The following is a 16,674-nucleotide window of genomic DNA, read 5'->3' as shown; positions in this document are numbered from 1 at the left end:
TTTTGTACTCATCTTGTTGCCAGGTTCATTTAAAAGGTTGCGTTGTGTGATAGCATAGAATATTAGGGAATGATTAGTGCATCTGTTGCAATTGCACATGTTCATATACAACGGGAAAAAGAATTAGATGTCATTTTCTGATAGGGCTGTTTGCGGTGAGGACTGGAATGCTCTGTGCTGTATGCAGGCTGGGAGCTTGGAAAGAAAGTCACCCTGCTTCTGCAGTGTCAGGGAGGAGATTTTGATGCAGATCTGTACAGACCTCTCGGTAACAAGTTTAACTACAGTGTGGAGCTCCTGGTGGCTTCTCAGCTAAGGGGGTACGTAGTGGGTAGGACATTTCCCAAGACCATCCCTATTTCCAAAGTAATACTGGAGCTAAAGAGGACTTAAGTCAAGCTACCCTCAAAGAAATTATGCCTGAAAGGTGACTGTTTTCTTGTCATGCTAGATATTCCTCAAATATGGAATTTATTTAATACAACTTGAAAAAAGTGGTCAGTTACAACATTTGTTGATACATGTTTTAGGCTTTTTGTACAGCTTTTATGCTTGCCTCCAGCAAATGACTTGCATGCAGTGTTTTCTTTGTTTCAAGTTTGGTGCTTAAAGCCTTTAGCGTGAGACCTAACTAGACTGTAAAACTCTTCCTTCAGCAGCTTGCTTGTGCTTGTGGTGTTAACCTTTCTGCAGGGGGTTGCGCTGTTTATTTAAAAAAAAATCCATTTTCCAGTTATAAAAAGAATACTATATTAAGAGAGTCTTCTTTTTACCAATTAGGTCAAAGTCCTAAAATTTTAAGACCTAAACCACATGGTTTAGAGCGAACTGATTCACAAACCGTAGGTGACTTTACTACAAGAAGAAAGGGTATGTACTTGAGCACTGTATGTATATGGAGCTTTATAAAAATAAATAAAACTTACGCGAACTGTTACTCTATAACTCTCCTCTAGTCTTCTTACTTCTTTATCATCTAAGATCATAAACTTGTATCCCATGCCAAGCAAAAAACTATGTAAGAAAGTATAGCCTTTCTGTTGTGAACAGCAGATGAATACATTACCTTGACATCAACGTAGATGCTAGATCTCTTAAATTTTAGCTATTCATATTTACTTTTAGCTGTTCGATTTACTTTTTTGTTTGTTTAGAAACAAGTATGTGTGACTCACATGTAAGTTGCTTGAACTGTCTTTTGTTAGGCAGTAAACCTGAAATCACCGTTTACTTGGGTCTTCTACTGTAGGTCAAATGCTGAAGTAAGGCAAAATATAATCCTGTAACTATTTAATAATAATGTGATTTACATAGATAATTTAATGAACGTTGCATTTAGTCTGGGCTTAAATCAAGATGCTGAGGTAGTGCTTGATATTGGCACGCAAAGTAAAGTAAATTACAGATAGCAACACTTCTGTGAGATTTTTGATGTTGTTCAGTACCTTTGGTTGTTAAAGCCCATTGCAACCAGATGAAATATTCCTTTGACCAAGTCCTTTACTCTTTCTGCTGGAGTGGTACCTTGGCCACCGATTGTACCTGCCATTTAGCCTCAGGCCTTGACAGAGGACTGGAGCTGAGCTGATAATTTTTGTGTCACTCAATCTTCAGGATCATCTTGCCTGTGTAAAGTTCAGTTCTGCCACCCTATCTCATATGATACCTTATACCTTGACACAGATGAGTTGTAGGTCCTCTTCTGAGGCTGTGGTGACAGCTTTTTATGAGCAAGTGAGTTAAAGTGGCACAATTACTGAAGCAGGCTTGATATGCTTTGAGTAATTATGACTTTTTAATTAAAGGAGAAAATTGTTTGGAATGCTGAAGACTTGTACTTATCCAGAAAATGTGAATCATAAGCCTTTGTTTGATATGTAAGATAGCTGACTTTTCAGTAAACTCTATCTGAGGAGTGAGTATAATGAAAGTATGATGAGTACAGTTCTGTTTTTTCCCTTGCAAGACAACCACGCTGATTAAGCAACTGATTTCTGTCAGTTCCTCATGTGGTCATTTATGACAGTTCTTATTCTACATGAACTAGTTCTGCATGCCTGATACTTGATCTTGGTGAATTTGTTAATATGCAGCAAACAGATAATTTGGGGGACGGGTGGGGCTGGATGTTACTTCAATGGCTTTGCTTTCTATCTTCTTAAAACAGTTTTAGGGAGAATGAAATTGAGATTTGAACCATGGCAACAGTTTAACCATATGTAATTTTGTTCCTTAAGAGTCCCATGATCCTTCTTGATTTTTTTTTTTTTTAAAGGCTTAGGACGGACGAAACAAAAGTTGGATAAAGAGATGATGTTTCTCACTAACAATCAACTTGTGTTTCTGTTCTGAAAATGGAATTAAAAAATGGCATCTTTTCTAGCACATTAGCTGTCACTGATGGCACAAACACGCTGCTCTGCTCTCCAGTTGGTGAGCACTGAAGCAAGCCAAACACCTTTTGGAACTTAAGTATTGGCTCATCTCTCCGTTCTGAAAACTTAGTTGCAGATTCTGCCCACACTTTGAGCTGTGAAACCTAATCTGTAGGGGCACATGCATGCAGTGAGAGCAGAGTTTGCATAATAATCATTGTCCACGAGCCAGGAAAAGTATACGGAGCTGGCTGTGCTGGCATTTTAAGCCGAAGCTGTCAACCCTATCTGCACTTGTCAGTTCAGCAAGTCATTGTGCCACTGTAAACACAGAACATGATGCTGCCATTTCAGTCTGTTCGAAATGTAAATTATATGTTTGAGTGTATCTTGCAAATTCTTAATTTGTGTTTTTTTTTTTTTTTCTAAATACTGTTGCTTTTTAGTAACTGGGAAATTTAAACTGCAAGTTAATGTATCATAGCTTTATAGGAATTGAAGTGTCTCCTTTTCTTAACTAGTTTTCACAATTTGAAAAACAGTATTTCTTTTTGGCATTTACACTTTGAAAAGCTATTAAATTTAAGTTTGTTTGGGAATGTTCCGTGCTTTAAGGTCGTCTGTTTCTTATATAGCAAAACCAGCTCCACTAGAAATAAAACCGCTGCCTGAATGGGAAGAATTACAAGCCCCAGTTAGATCTCCTATCACCAGAAGTTTTGCACGAGAGTAAGTTCCTGGCTTTTCTTCATCTGGATTAACTGTTTTTGTTGACTAGTGCTAGTATATGTGTATACACATCTGTGTTATATTCTCAGCCTGTGTAATACAGATTGAGGTTTCCTTTTGAAGTATGTGTGTATATGCATGCATGCGTTAAGACAAAGTATGTCAATGATTTTTTATTTTGTAATATATGTAAAAGACAACATAACCAAAAAAATGCAACACTCTAGTAATCTTCAATGAAAATTTCAGCTCTAATGTGCTTATTTTTGTTGTTTACCAGGAGGTTTAAGATATTCAAGATGTATTGTTTGTAAAATAATTCCTGGTAATTAGCTCCTCCAGGTTTCCCATGTCTCCCAGACCGGATTCAGTTCATAGCACAACTTCCAGCAGTGACTCGCATGACAGTGAAGAGAATTATGTTTCCATGAATCCAAATCAGTCCACTGAAGACCCAGTATGTAAAATCTACATCTTAACTACTCTCTTCCTGTGCAGTCCTTACTTCTAAATCATGCAAACACAATACAAATTCTTCCACTCAACATCATCTTCTTTTATATCTCTAGATCAAAATAATAAATCTGTGTAATAGAACTGTAGTTTTGTTAGGATTTCACTGAGGAAGTTAAAAGTATAGTCATTTATAGAGGCTATGGTTAGTATATATGTCTGTTGTACAAAACAAGTCAACATTTGACTTTTTCTTTTACCTAGAAACTGTCTCCTCTTGTCTGCCATTGTTAGTTCTAGACTAGCAATTCAGTATCAGAGCATCAAGGGAAATAAATTATTCATAGAACTTCTAAGACATGCTTAAAAACCTTTACTAAAAGGAGATCTTCCATGAAATGTGGAAAGAATTGAGGGGAAAAAAATAAGGATCGATATGTTTATATTCTGTTGAAAACAACAACAACAACAAAGAACTGAGCTACCTCTGCTTTTATTAGATTAAAAAAAAATAAAAATAAAAAAATAATTAAAAAAAAAAAAAGGTCAAATGGGGCTTTGTATACTAAATATCTATTTTTTTTTCGCTTTGGGGAGAGCTAATTCAGATGGTAGTTTCAAATATTTAGCTTGCAGTGCTGTCAGAGCCAGTTAAGAAAAATTAGTGATGTGTTCTGTGTGGTGGTTTGTTTTTGTTTTAACTGGGGAGAGAGAAAATGCAATAGCATTTTCAAGTAAAAGAACAGCAGTAGGTCTAGTCCTGGAGTGAGACATGGTCCAGAATATCCCTAAAGCAGTAGGGGGATACCTGCGTTTTTGCCCCAGGATTTAAGTCAGGATAGTTTCAATGCAATTACAACATTTTTAATGCTTGGATTCTCTTTTAGTGGGGAATACATTTTTCACCTTTAAAGCCTTATGAAGCTATGGTTTCCAAACCTTCTCTGGGGTAGAGCCTGCCTGCTGCCACCTTTTTTTTTGTGCTGTTCATTTGTCTGCCTTCCTATATGGCATGTGCTATCCCGTTTCACTACGCCCTAGACTTTTCTCACAGTGCTGCTTGCTACCCACCCTCTGCTGTCCCACATACCCTCCCCAGTTCCCTCCAGCCTTCTACCTCCCGTGCTCCATGGCTGCCTGTGGATACCACCTCTTAGGTCCCCCAAGCAAGCCCCTCCTGCTGACTTCTCTGTGGTAGCTCGGACTCAATGCAAGCTTAGGAGCCCGCAGAAAGTCTGGCTCATGTTTTGTGCGGTGTCCGACCTGCTGGCAATGCAAGTGCGCTTCTCAGATGAAGCGTGCTTCAGCAGTGGGGTGCCAGTGAGGTAAAAACCTAGCCCATCTCTTACAAGAGCACTGTGCGAGAGGCACTGGTAAGTAATTGGTCACATCCCGTTTTACAGATGCAAGAAGTGTCCCGTTTTGCACAAATGTTTGGAGTCGCTTCTGCCCATAAGCAGAATTGCAGAATCGCAATTAGAAGTGGAGACTTCTGTTGATTCTTACAATGCCGTTTCAGGGGGTTTAATTTCAGTGCTAAGATGGTGTATTTAATATTGCAGCCAAAATGGCCTGTCGTTAGTATCTTCTGTTTGCTTGCACCATTCTTTCTTCAAGGTTGTTCTACAGATATCCTTCCATTTTCATTTAAGTATATTTTAAGCTTGTTTTCTAATGCTTATGTTCTGCCTGTCTAGTTCGTTTGACATAACATATCCTTTTCTGTTTAATGAGTAAGAGCTTTTTAAGTTTATTCTGGAAACCTTTACACAGATCCCAATTTTTGTTAAATATGCAGAAATATGTTTAGAGAGTTTGGGCAACAAAAATGAACCTTTGTCATAGTTGTTTGTGTTTGTCCTTGTTTACCACTTAATGAGTTGGACGATACAGGTGCAATGGATAACATGAATTGAAAGAGCCCAGCCCATTAAGATTTAACCAATAAAATATTTTATTTCCTAGAGAACCTGAATGTTTCCAGATATGTCAAGGCCTTTGTTTTAATGTGTGCTAATGAATTATATAGACTTCTCAAAAGTTTTGATTTGTTCCAACAACATCTTAGAAAGGAGTCCAGACTTTTTTCATCCTTTTCTGTCATCAGCTTTGAACCATCTTGTTTGGACATGTTGCACTTCTGTTTTATTTAATAAAATCAGCAATATTCTGCTTTCTTTCAAGTTGCTGTCAGCCTTACCCTTCTGTCTTTCCTTCTGCCTTCCTCTTCATTTTTTGCTGACTGCTGCCCTCTGTCTTCCTTTTTTTTCTTTATCTTTTAGAGAAGAGTCCTTCTATTGTACTGTTCCTATAACACCTGTTAAGAGGGAGGGATCAGGCTGGGAGAGGACAGAGGAGGTGAGGTTGTAAAAGTATGGGCTAATTGAAATTTAGGTTTATGCAATACAACTTCAGTTCAGGCAGCTTTGCACAAATTTCCCAAAGTTTTAATATTTCAGTTTTATTAATTGAATAATACCTTTTGATTTTAAATTTAATTATGATAGCTTTTGAGTGACATGCAAAAGTTTCATTTGGAGCTTTACCACTATTGTAAGGCTGAAATTCTCCTAAGATATTTAATAGCAATTATTTTTTATAATTGTAATTAAGAAATGCTAGATTTGAGATGTAACAAATTCTTTAAGAAATAAATAAATGAAGGAAACACCAAAACTATTCCATTCTTATGTTGTGATATGAAAGGGGTACTAGGTGGAAGACAGACTGATTTGGTTGCAACCTTAACTTTGGGGGGTTGGTTTTTGGGTTCCGTTACCCAACCCCTCTTGGCTTTTGATTCTGTCCCAAGTTCAACATTGTTCCATTTCCACTTAAATTTGAATATACTTGTTGCACAATGTCAATAAAACTTGCATGGTTTAACTGATTGTAAGAGCTCAGCCAGTTTTTTAACCTTGAATATTTTGACAGTTTATAATAAGCATATTTGATAATTTCAACTATTAACATGTACATTTGCAGCTGAAATTATTTGTATTATAATTTCAGAATTTGTTCGGTAGCAACAGTCTTGATGGAGGAAGCAGTCCCATGGTAAAACCTAAAGGAGATAAACAAGTAGAATATTTAGATCTGGACCTAGATTCAGGAAAATCTACCCCGCCTCGTAAGGTGAGCAAATTTTGAACTTGTGCATGAGGTGCTTAGAATTTTTTCACAAGTAGTTGCTGGGAAAGAACCTCCAGCAAGATCACCCTAATTAGCTTGTCAAAAGGTCAGTTGGAGAGGTTCTGTTGGACCGGTCATTGAAAGTTACTTGTTCTGTATCTGTTTGAGACAGACATTTTATTTTCTAATAAATAAATTGTATGTTTTAACTTTTTTTTTTTTTTTTTTGTCCTCCCTTGTTTTTATCCAGAACAAGAGCAGTGGTTCAGGCAGCAGTGTGGCAGACGAAAGAGTTGATTATGTTGTGGTTGACCAGCAGAAAACACTAGCACTGAAGAGCACACGGGAGGCATGGACTGATGGGAGACAGTCTACAGAGTCTGAAACACCAACAAAAAGCGTGAAGTGAATATACTGCCTTTTCTATGGAGAACAGAAAGGAGTGAATTTTGAAGAATTACAGGACCACAATGGCAGCATGGCTTGACTGTACAGTATTCACTGGTGCGTGAATAGGTTCTTGACCGAATAGGATGGAAGCCAAATGACACTTCAAATGTATCAAAAGAATTTTAAGATCATAAATCGGCTATGTGGTCTCTGGAAAATTTGCAACCTGTAAATAACGTGTAAAATAGTATTGCTTAGCTTTCAGAAAACTTTTTGTTCTGTAGTTAACACATCTGTAGTATTACCATGTTTATGCACTTTTTCAGTTACAATGTTGGTTCAGGTATTCCCAGTTAGTGTACCTTAATGCCTAATTTGTCTGGAGATTTTTTTCTTTACACTACTATTTCTTACAATGTTAGGTTAATTAAGCTACATGTAGATATGGAAATTAATATTTGAACTTCATTTAACAACTTAAAATTGATTTTTGCAGAAATACTTTCACAATTGAATAATCTACTTGAAATGTCAAGAGATGACCGTTAGTTACCTACTTGTTTATATTTAATACATGCGGAAGATTATTTGGAAGTCTACAGGTTACCTTCCTAACAAAAATTGCTGTGAGTTAATAATAATGAACTATACTGGGTTTAGACCTACAATCCTGGCTTATATGTTAGTTGTTAGTGGTGGAACTTCTATTGTATTTTATTAATGACAGTGTTCTGTGTTCGATGGGTGAAGATTCTGCAGGGTGGGATCTTACACTTTTAAAGACTGAATAATTAAATATCAAGTAAGCCTGCAAACCACTGATGGCATGCAGTAATATTGTGATCTCACACTTATTAACAAGAAATAACCTTTATATTATTTACAGAAGGTAGAGTATATAAATCAGGTACGTACCAAGCACTATTGTGCTAATACACTGATCAGGTTTAGACAATGAGCTTTAGTTTTGTACTATTTAGAAGTTCTAATGTCAGTTTTCAGTTCAAGATTAATGGGACAGTTTGGCATTCACTGTTTGTAGTACTAGCAAAATACTGTGATTTTGAATTAGACATAATTCAAACGGAAATACTATGTTTTGACACCATAGTGCCCTTCTTACGATCTTTATTTTACTTCAATCTCCTGCTTGGCCTTATATTTAAATCCCTATGCAACTGATATTTTGTATCTCTGTTTTTAAAAATTAGGTAATATTCTTAAATGATCCCCTTGTAAACCACTTGTCGCTCTTTCCTGGTACAGGATTTTAAGCTCTGTATACTGTGATCCTTTATTTTACTATGCCAGTTCCAAATAATAATCTGCCTTGGTTTAGAAACGTGTTGTTTTTATCTGGAAGAACATAGAGCTCTTTAAATACATGAACGAGTTAGGTCTAGATAGAAAATTTGCTAACGCTTTTTTTTTACACAAATGCCCGTAAGTAAGCGGTTGGTTTTATTTTCCCACCCAATTGTTTTATTTTGTCCAAGTCATTTAAAAGTTGAGTATAAAGCTGTGTTGTTTTCCAGCGTGTTGGCCTTAGTACTGTGCCTATTCTACCATTGGTTGTTTCTCTCCCCTCACAGCCACAATCTGCCATATGTAAATTATGTTATTTTTAACAAAGGTTCTTTTTAAATTAGTAATATTTTGATGCTTTGAATGTTCATTTAAAAACAAACAAACAAACAACTAAACACAATGCATTTTGAGGTGGATTTTAAATAAATCAAGTTGTTCAGTTTTGATGTGTAAATTCTGTCCTGTGAAACAGTGAATGGGTATTAATGTGTGTGTAAAGGCGCCTAGATACAAACCACTTTTTTTTTCCCAAAGTTGTACATTATCTCATAGTATCTTTCAAACAAAAAGCATCTGGAAGAGTTTTCAAAACAAATCTCTGATGTAAAACCCTGCTGCAAGCAACTAAATATATCTGGGTCCCAGCCTTCTGGGAGCCAGGAAAAGTGATGCGAGCCAGGGGACCTCGATGGCTTAATCAAAAATAGTTGAAATCCTTAAAGACTCTGGAGCTATAACTCAACTCTGCTTTGAAGGTCTTATTCAATACTGAACTGCTCCTCACTGATGCTACAGCTGACAAAGCCACAGGCATGGTGAATAATTGGTAAGTCTAATGTTTGGTTTAGGACATACTGGTTTTAATCATTTTATTGGTACAATTGCAACTGTGTACCTCCACTGATGAGTTGCCTCTAATTTGTTAGCAGAAGTGATTAGATAATCACTGCTCCTGTTTACGCATCGTAGTTACTTTGCTTACCGTTGTGGTAAAGAGTCATGCTCTGTACTCCTGCACTTGCGCATATACCCAAGGAGTACTTATGATCTTAGAATATTTCAAAGCTGTAGTTGTTTATTTTCTCAATGCACAAACAAATCCGGGGGAGAAAGTTTGGAAGAGCTGCTAATCCTTTACACATTCCTAAGCCCTCCTTCCTTGAAACATTTGCTGACTGCACAACTACATTTTTCTATATATAAATATATATATTTATATACTGTGGTTGTGGTTTTTTTTTGTAGTTGAGCACTGACAGTTTAGGTATCAATGGTATTTTTTCAGATATTTTGAGCGTCTCTGATAGTGAAGTATAAATGCCTGAAAAAATAGGTTTCCTAAGCTGGCCTCTCCTCTTGAGCTAGTGACACAAGTTGGTTTTGCTGTTTGCTGACATCAGTACTTGGTTTACAGATTATACTTATTTTTTCTTCATTTTAAATTTGACAGCATTCATAGCATTATTATGATTGACATTTTGAGGATATTTTCCTTGTTAAGGGAAATACGTTTTCTACGTTAGGTAGTAGAATACAAAGTAGTTGTCTGGAACTTCTCTTTAGTTTATTAGATTTCTTTGCTGTTTTCTCCCCTTAATTCAAGTGTTTTTTCTACTTCCATGTTGACCAAAGATTGTTCGGAATCAGAGACGTGATACTAACTTTGATGATATTTCACCTAGAAAGCTAGAGTGGGACTTTGTGTTGCAGGTTTGTCAGAGCTCTGGAAATTCCTAAGGATGTGAATATTACATTAAAAATTAGTTCTAAAATTTCAAGTCATAGAAAGAAAGCTAGACTGTTGTTAAATGTGCAATTTTCAATTACAAGCTTCCAGAGAACACTCTGGTAGCAGGGATGGATGCCGATGGAAACTGCAGTAGAGATCAGTGCAGAAGCAGTTTGTTGAGTGTTCCTTTTCAAACAGGTAAGGTCTTGTTTCACTAAAACACTGTTTTCATTTGTAAATATAGTTTTAATTGCTGTGTCATAGATGAGTCATTTTGAACTGCAAATGTATGTGTAAATCTTGGTCACAAAAATCAGAAGAAAAACTTAGTGCCTTGTACGGTAAGATCAACTCTGAAAATGTTTTGGCATCTCCTTTCCCTACAATCTGAGCAATTGCTTTCCTGGTAAATACTGCTGGCCACACTTAAACACTGACTTAATGATTATAGCCTCATAAATTGCAGGTGCAGAAGCAGAGCTGTTACATTCTGCTAGAAATATGTTTAATGACCCTGAAAAAGATGACAATATAAACATGACTGTTAGTCTTTTTTTTTTTTTTTTTTTTTTTAGCTTTTTTGAGATTTTCATTTATATGAAAGAAAAATCTTGCAATCCATTTGTGTATGGTAGTTGATGCAGTGCCACACACAGGTCATGCAGACAAATTACAATCTTGCCATTTTAATTATGTAATTTAGAATTCATTGCTCCATATAGCTAAATGGGGAGAGATGAGCAGCTCCTTAGCTTTCAAATTCCATTATGAGCTAAGCAATATCTTTATCACAATGACATTTAAGCTTAGTTATTAATGATTGCAGCAGTCAATTTATATATATATATATATATATATACATATACATATATATATATATATATATATATATATATAAAAATTAGTCTTGCAAAACTACCTTGGAAACTTACCAGCCCTGAATGAACCCTCCATTCCCTCCTTAACCATTGAGGTTTGTATCATAAAAGCCAGAGGATATACATTTTTTCTCAAGGAAAAGCTTTTGCCGTGCTATGTCAGTGTACAGTTTTAGAGAGCAATAATACTACGTAGTGGGTTTTTTTTTTTTTTTGATTTTTTTTTACACTTAAAACTCTTAAGAAGCAGAGTGCTGTCCACAGGCAGACTTAAATGTGGAGATTGTCCTCTATATTTCTTGTATTTGGTTGGGGTTTCTGTGTATTACATCAAACACTTCTTGACGTTCATTTCCTCTCATCTTACTGTATGTAAATACTAAGGTGATCCATCACAACATAAACGAGTGCTTGTCCAGCAAACAGTGTAAGCAATGTTCCACAAAAATGTGGCAATTTGCTGTGGATGAACTGAAGACCAAGATGTGATTTTATTTGTTAAACTTCTATTTTAACTTAACAAGGTATAGTTAAGTTATAAAATCAATATTTGTACTAATCCATGCTTGAATATTCTTACAGGATTCTTGATTTATCCCAAGCCTTTTCCTAGTAAGGTGGATCTGCAGTGAAACGAGAAGAAAATACGTGTCACGTGAATTTTGAGAAAAGCCAATAAGAATTTGGGTCCTATTACAAGATTTGATTAAATGCTGTTTGAAGTTCTCTTCAGCTGTTGCATGTTAGTGTATGTGGGACTTGTTCAGTGTGCCCAGATGACCTGATTTGCATTTTGGGAGATGGTATGGAAATCCAGTCTTACGAAGATATTTAAAAGGTGTAATACCTAGTAAAACCATTCTTAGCATTACTTTTGGAATTGACTGAGCATTTTCAGGTATGAAATTAAGTGATTTTGACTGAGGAAAAAATGAAAGGCTTACAGTAGGACAACTTGATATTTTATCCAAGTTTAGCTGTTGTCATTTCATTGCAGGAGAGTTGAGCTGTTCTTGGATTAGCTGTAACTAGCTAGTGACTAGCAGTGTAACCTAGCAGTGCAGAGCCCAGTGCATGCCCAAGAAACAACAATTAAGGAATGCTGCAGGTAAAGTACAGATTTCTATTTTAAAATCCTGTTTACAGACAAAAGGTTCCTATCTTGCATCATTGTTAGTGAATGTGAACAAATGCAGCTGAGCAGCTGAAAGTTGCCTTTACTGCTTTTTCTTAATCAGGTTGCCAGAATAGGAGAAAGTGTAATTAGTATCTTATTTTTGATCAATTCCTATCAGATATTAAGTTATATAAGACATCATACTTGTAGGCTGTTTTCAGGGAATTTGTAGGCTGTTTTCAGGCTTAGATGAAGTAATCACTACTTGTTTTTGTGCAGTTGTGCTGTGGATTTACATGCACACGTTATGCAGGTTAATTGAAATGGTTTAGGATTTTTTCCCCTTACTGTCAGTGGTGAAAGATTCTGGCCAGGGAGTTGTGGAAATGCCTCAGACTGGCCTGCTGGAATACCTCAGCTTGTGTCTGGAGTTAATCGCATCCAAATGGTGTTTCAACCCTCTGCTGATGTCTTCATAGTACCACAGATAAATCATATTGTACATATTTATTAAGTTAATTGTAATTGAGGCCAGAAGGTTAAAACGAATGGTGTTCAGTAATCTGTAGTTAGGCCTAGAGCAGCATTTCTGAAAGGTATTGAGTGTAATAGGGTTGCAAGTTCCCCAGGCACATAAACCCACTCTGTGATCTTTTGAGAAGCAGATGTTGATTGTCACAGAATCACAGAATTGGAAGGGACCTCGAAAGATCATCGGGTCCAACACCCCCTGCAAAAGCAGGTCCCCTAGAGCAGGCTGCCCAGGTAGGCATCCAGCCAGGCCTTGAATATCTCTAGAGAAGGAGACTCCACAACCTCCCTGGGCAGCCTGTCCCAGTGCTCCATTCCCCTCACTGTGAAGTTCTTCTGCATGTTGGTGTGGAACTTCCTGTGATCCGTTTTGTGGCCATTGCCCCTTGTCCTGTCCCCACAAACCACTGAAAAGAGGTTGGCCAAACCGCTGTCTCCCACACTTAAGATATTTGTAAACATTAATAAGATCTCCTCTCAGTCTTCTTTTCTTGAGGCTGAACAGACCCAGGTCTCTCAGCCTTTCCCCATAAAATAGCCAGACACTGGTGATGCAATCTGATGGCTAATAATGATATTACACTCTTGCAGTGATAGAAGGTCCATGACAACTTTGAGTAATACTGAATAATGAAATTATGGATGAATTAGTGTTAAAAGCTTCATTGAGAAGTATATCACTTATTCAGCAGCCTTTGGATCTCTGACACTATTGCATTGTTATCCTATTAGGGTTAGCAAAAAATACTCATGATGTTGCCAGTTCTATACAGCCACAAGACTGACTTTCAGTTCAGTCAGTGCCTGTGGATGCAGTAGTTTGCTTTTGTGAGGGAATGGCTCTGCTTACCTTGTCTTGTTCTCATTGCCATGCCATTTGGTGAGAAGTGAACTTCATGACTGTGACAAAACATTGCCAGCTGACCACTGGCAGGAATGAGAATCTGAAGCTTTGAAGAAGGAAGGATGTGTCTTCATAATGAACTATGTCTATGTGCATATTGTGTTGTTTTGTGTTATTTTTATATGTAAAAATACATAATTGTGCATTTTGTTTGAGCCTTTTTTAGCCACAGTGGCTTCCAAAAAATAAAAGCATTATCTAGTGTGGGTTTCTTCTGTGAGAGTGCTACTTGTTACAGAATCTCCTTTCTTTCAGGATTACTATAACAAGTATCAACAGTTGACACTTTTTATGGGTAGTTCTTGCTCTAAATCGGACACAAGCAAAGACTGATATGCCCTGTGGATGTACATTACAGCTTTAAGCACTGTGGATGAACTCAGTGCCACTTGTTTTCTATGAAGCACAGTGTTAGCATGGTTACTCTGTAATTTGAATAACTTCAATGTCATCTTCCCAGTAAAGGCTACATGGATAGATATTTATACTTCAGTGGTAAACACTTAAACTTTGTTTCCATTGCATTAAGGAATCTATTGAAATTAATATACAGAATCTTCTGTGTGTGTTTTTATCCACTGAAAGTCAATGCATCGTCAGTTAGGATGCAGCTGCACCTCTGTTATTGGGCAGTATCTAACTTCTATCTAACTTATTCTGTGTAGCATTTTACTTTTGCATTTTAAACTATACTTAAAAACAAGTAATATCTGAATACAAACCAGATACTTTCCCTTTTCCTAGCTTCTTGAAATCAAATAGCCTGCATGTGTCTGATGTTGTGACCACAAACCATTCTGTTTCATTCCTTTCCCAAACTTTGATAAGATTTAGTGTTTAATGCATGTGCAGCAACACCTATTAACGTAATTGCTGCACAGCTAATAGCATCATTTTGAGTTGCTCTTACTTGTGGTGTTTTCATTTAAATTTAACAAGAAGTCATCTCAAGAATATTAATTATGATTACACAACTGAGCAACAAAATTGAAAGATGTCACCCAAGAGATTTGACAAAAATCTGTAATTAAAGAGCTCTTTACTAACTTTATAAGCAAGTTAATAATTAGTTTTCTCTACAATGTGGTACTGGCTGAGGGATGATTTTTATGCCTTATTGTGTGTTTAACCATATGTTGGTGTTTAACACATCAATAACCTCTGTCATGAGCTTCTTTATGCCCCTGGTTGCTTTTAATTTAAGGTTTCCATTTTGTGGCTTTGTATGGACCATTATGATTTTGTGCATTTATGAACATGTTAACTTCAGAGGTCCTTTTTTCTTTTTGTTCTTGCTTAGTCTTCTGTGCTTTTAGAGCGTTAGAAATTTCAAACCTTTGGATTTTTTTTTTTAATTATAGCTGCCTTCTGTATTGCTTTGAAGTCTAATAGTTTGCTTTATTTTTGCCTGTAGTTCTGCTTTTTCTTCTGACCATGAGATTTTGTAACTGTCTTGTTTTTGGCTGGGATAGCGTTAATTTTCTTCCTAGTAGCTGTTACGGTTCTGTGTTTTGGATTTAGGAGGAGAATAATGGTGATAGCACACACTTTTTCAGTTGCTGCAGAGCAATGCTTACACAGAGCCAAGGACTTTGCTGCTTTTCATACTGCCTTGTATGGGGCAAGGAGACTGGGGGTGCTGGGAGGGGACAGAACCAGGACAGCTGGCTCAAGCGGATGGCAGGGATGTCCCTTCCCTTAGGATGCCATGCTCAGCAATAACAGCTGAGGGGAATTGGCAAGGGGGGCTGCCATTGCCTGGGGACTGGCTGGGCATCTGTTACCTGGCAGTGAGCAACAGTTCTGTTCATCATTTGCTTTTTTATTTTTTCCTTTCACTTGTCTTTTTCTTATTAAACTGTCTTTTCCTCAACCCCTGAGTTCTTGCACTTACACCTTTTTCAATTCTATCCCCCATCTTGCTGTAGGGAAGGGCATGATTGAACAGCTGTGTGGTGCTTAGCTGCCTGCTGGGTTAAGCCACAACAGTAACTCCTGCTGCTGCTTCACAGCATGGCTCTCTTTGCTTGGAAATAGTTTGTCTAAAATTCGGATTTAAGAGTTGATTCCTAGTGATATTGCACTCTTGCAGTGATACAGCATCCATGACAACTTAATGTAAGTAGTATTGAATAATGAAATTATGGATGAATTAGAGGTAAGAGTTTTTTTTTGTGAAGTACTAAATCATATTCAGAAGCCTTTGGGTATATGAAACTATTTCACTGATATCCTATTAGGGTTATCAAAAAATACTCATACAATGTTGCAAGTTCTTTGCAGCTGCAAGACTGATTTTTATTTCTTGCCTCTGCAGAGAGGAAAAAAAAAAAGATTTTCTGGTTTTATTGTGGAATTCAGGTTTTGGCTAGGATTTTTTTTTTTTTTTGCAATATTTCCCTGTATGTGAACAAAATACTTGAGGCTGGTACTTTATTTAATGTTAACTTAGATATTTAAGCAACAAGAGTTGTTCCTTTATCATAAAAGTAGAATTTCTGTAAAGTGAGGAAAACGGAGAAGCTAAAGCAGTAGCCACTAAGAGAGAAGAAGCAAGTTTGAAGTAAAGATGAAAGGTTTATTAATATTTTCTGAGGCCCAAAAGTATCTCAGCACCTCTCACTGACTTGCTGGGTGGCCAAGGTTCAATGAGGTTTGAATGGAGACAGTAAGAAAAGGGAGAAAAATACCAACAATTCTCTCCTACCAACCTTTATGATCTTACCTGGCAATTTTATACTGACAAGTGATGGTGACGGTGCTGAAACATCAGCCTCTTTCCAAATACCTGATTACTTCCTGAATGCCCCACTCTTCTTCACCAGGGATCTTCCAAGTGTGGTTTTGAGTGCTTTTCTGGGGAAACAGTGAAAAATCAGGAAGGGGGGAATCCTGCTTCCTAGCCTCACGTACTGTCCACACCACACAGATAGTACTGCATCATCAGAAGCAGCTCTAGAAGAGGAGAGGAGAAGGGGCAGGAGCTAAGGCAGAGCAGATTAAAATTGAAGACAAGTCTAATGGTGGATAAATCAATAAACTTAGTATAATTTGCTACTGCTTATATTGAGAAGTTAAAGCTGTCTCACTGAATGTAGAGGAGAACCTTCAGCAAAGCCCTGGGACTG

At 37.0% G+C, this 16,674-nt stretch overlaps 1 protein-coding gene across 3 annotated transcripts in view; it reads left to right on the top strand.

Moving 5' to 3' along the window:
* GAB1 (GRB2 associated binding protein 1) overlaps positions 1-8,841 on the top strand; it is a 96,800-nt gene extending 87,959 nt beyond the window's left edge. For 2 of the 3 annotated variants that reach the window (XM_032187502.1, XM_032187500.1), the window contains exons 7-11: positions 781-870; positions 3,011-3,104; positions 3,438-3,561; positions 6,570-6,692; positions 6,940-8,841. In XM_032187502.1, coding sequence (XP_032043393.1) covers positions 781-870; positions 3,011-3,104; positions 3,438-3,561; positions 6,570-6,692; positions 6,940-7,098 — 590 coding nt within the window. In that variant the 3' untranslated portion in view covers positions 7,099-8,841. The remainder of the gene's footprint in view (positions 1-780; positions 871-3,010; positions 3,105-3,437; positions 3,562-6,569; positions 6,693-6,939) is intronic. The other variant, XM_032187501.1, reaches the window with a different exon arrangement.
* The last annotated feature ends 7,833 nt before the right edge of the window (positions 8,842-16,674 follow it).

This window comes from Aythya fuligula, chromosome 4, assembly GCF_009819795.1.
Source record: "Aythya fuligula isolate bAytFul2 chromosome 4, bAytFul2.pri, whole genome shotgun sequence".
NCBI lineage: Eukaryota > Metazoa > Chordata > Aves > Anseriformes > Anatidae > Aythya > Aythya fuligula.
This window is presented reverse-complemented; position numbering and strand designations above follow the sequence as displayed.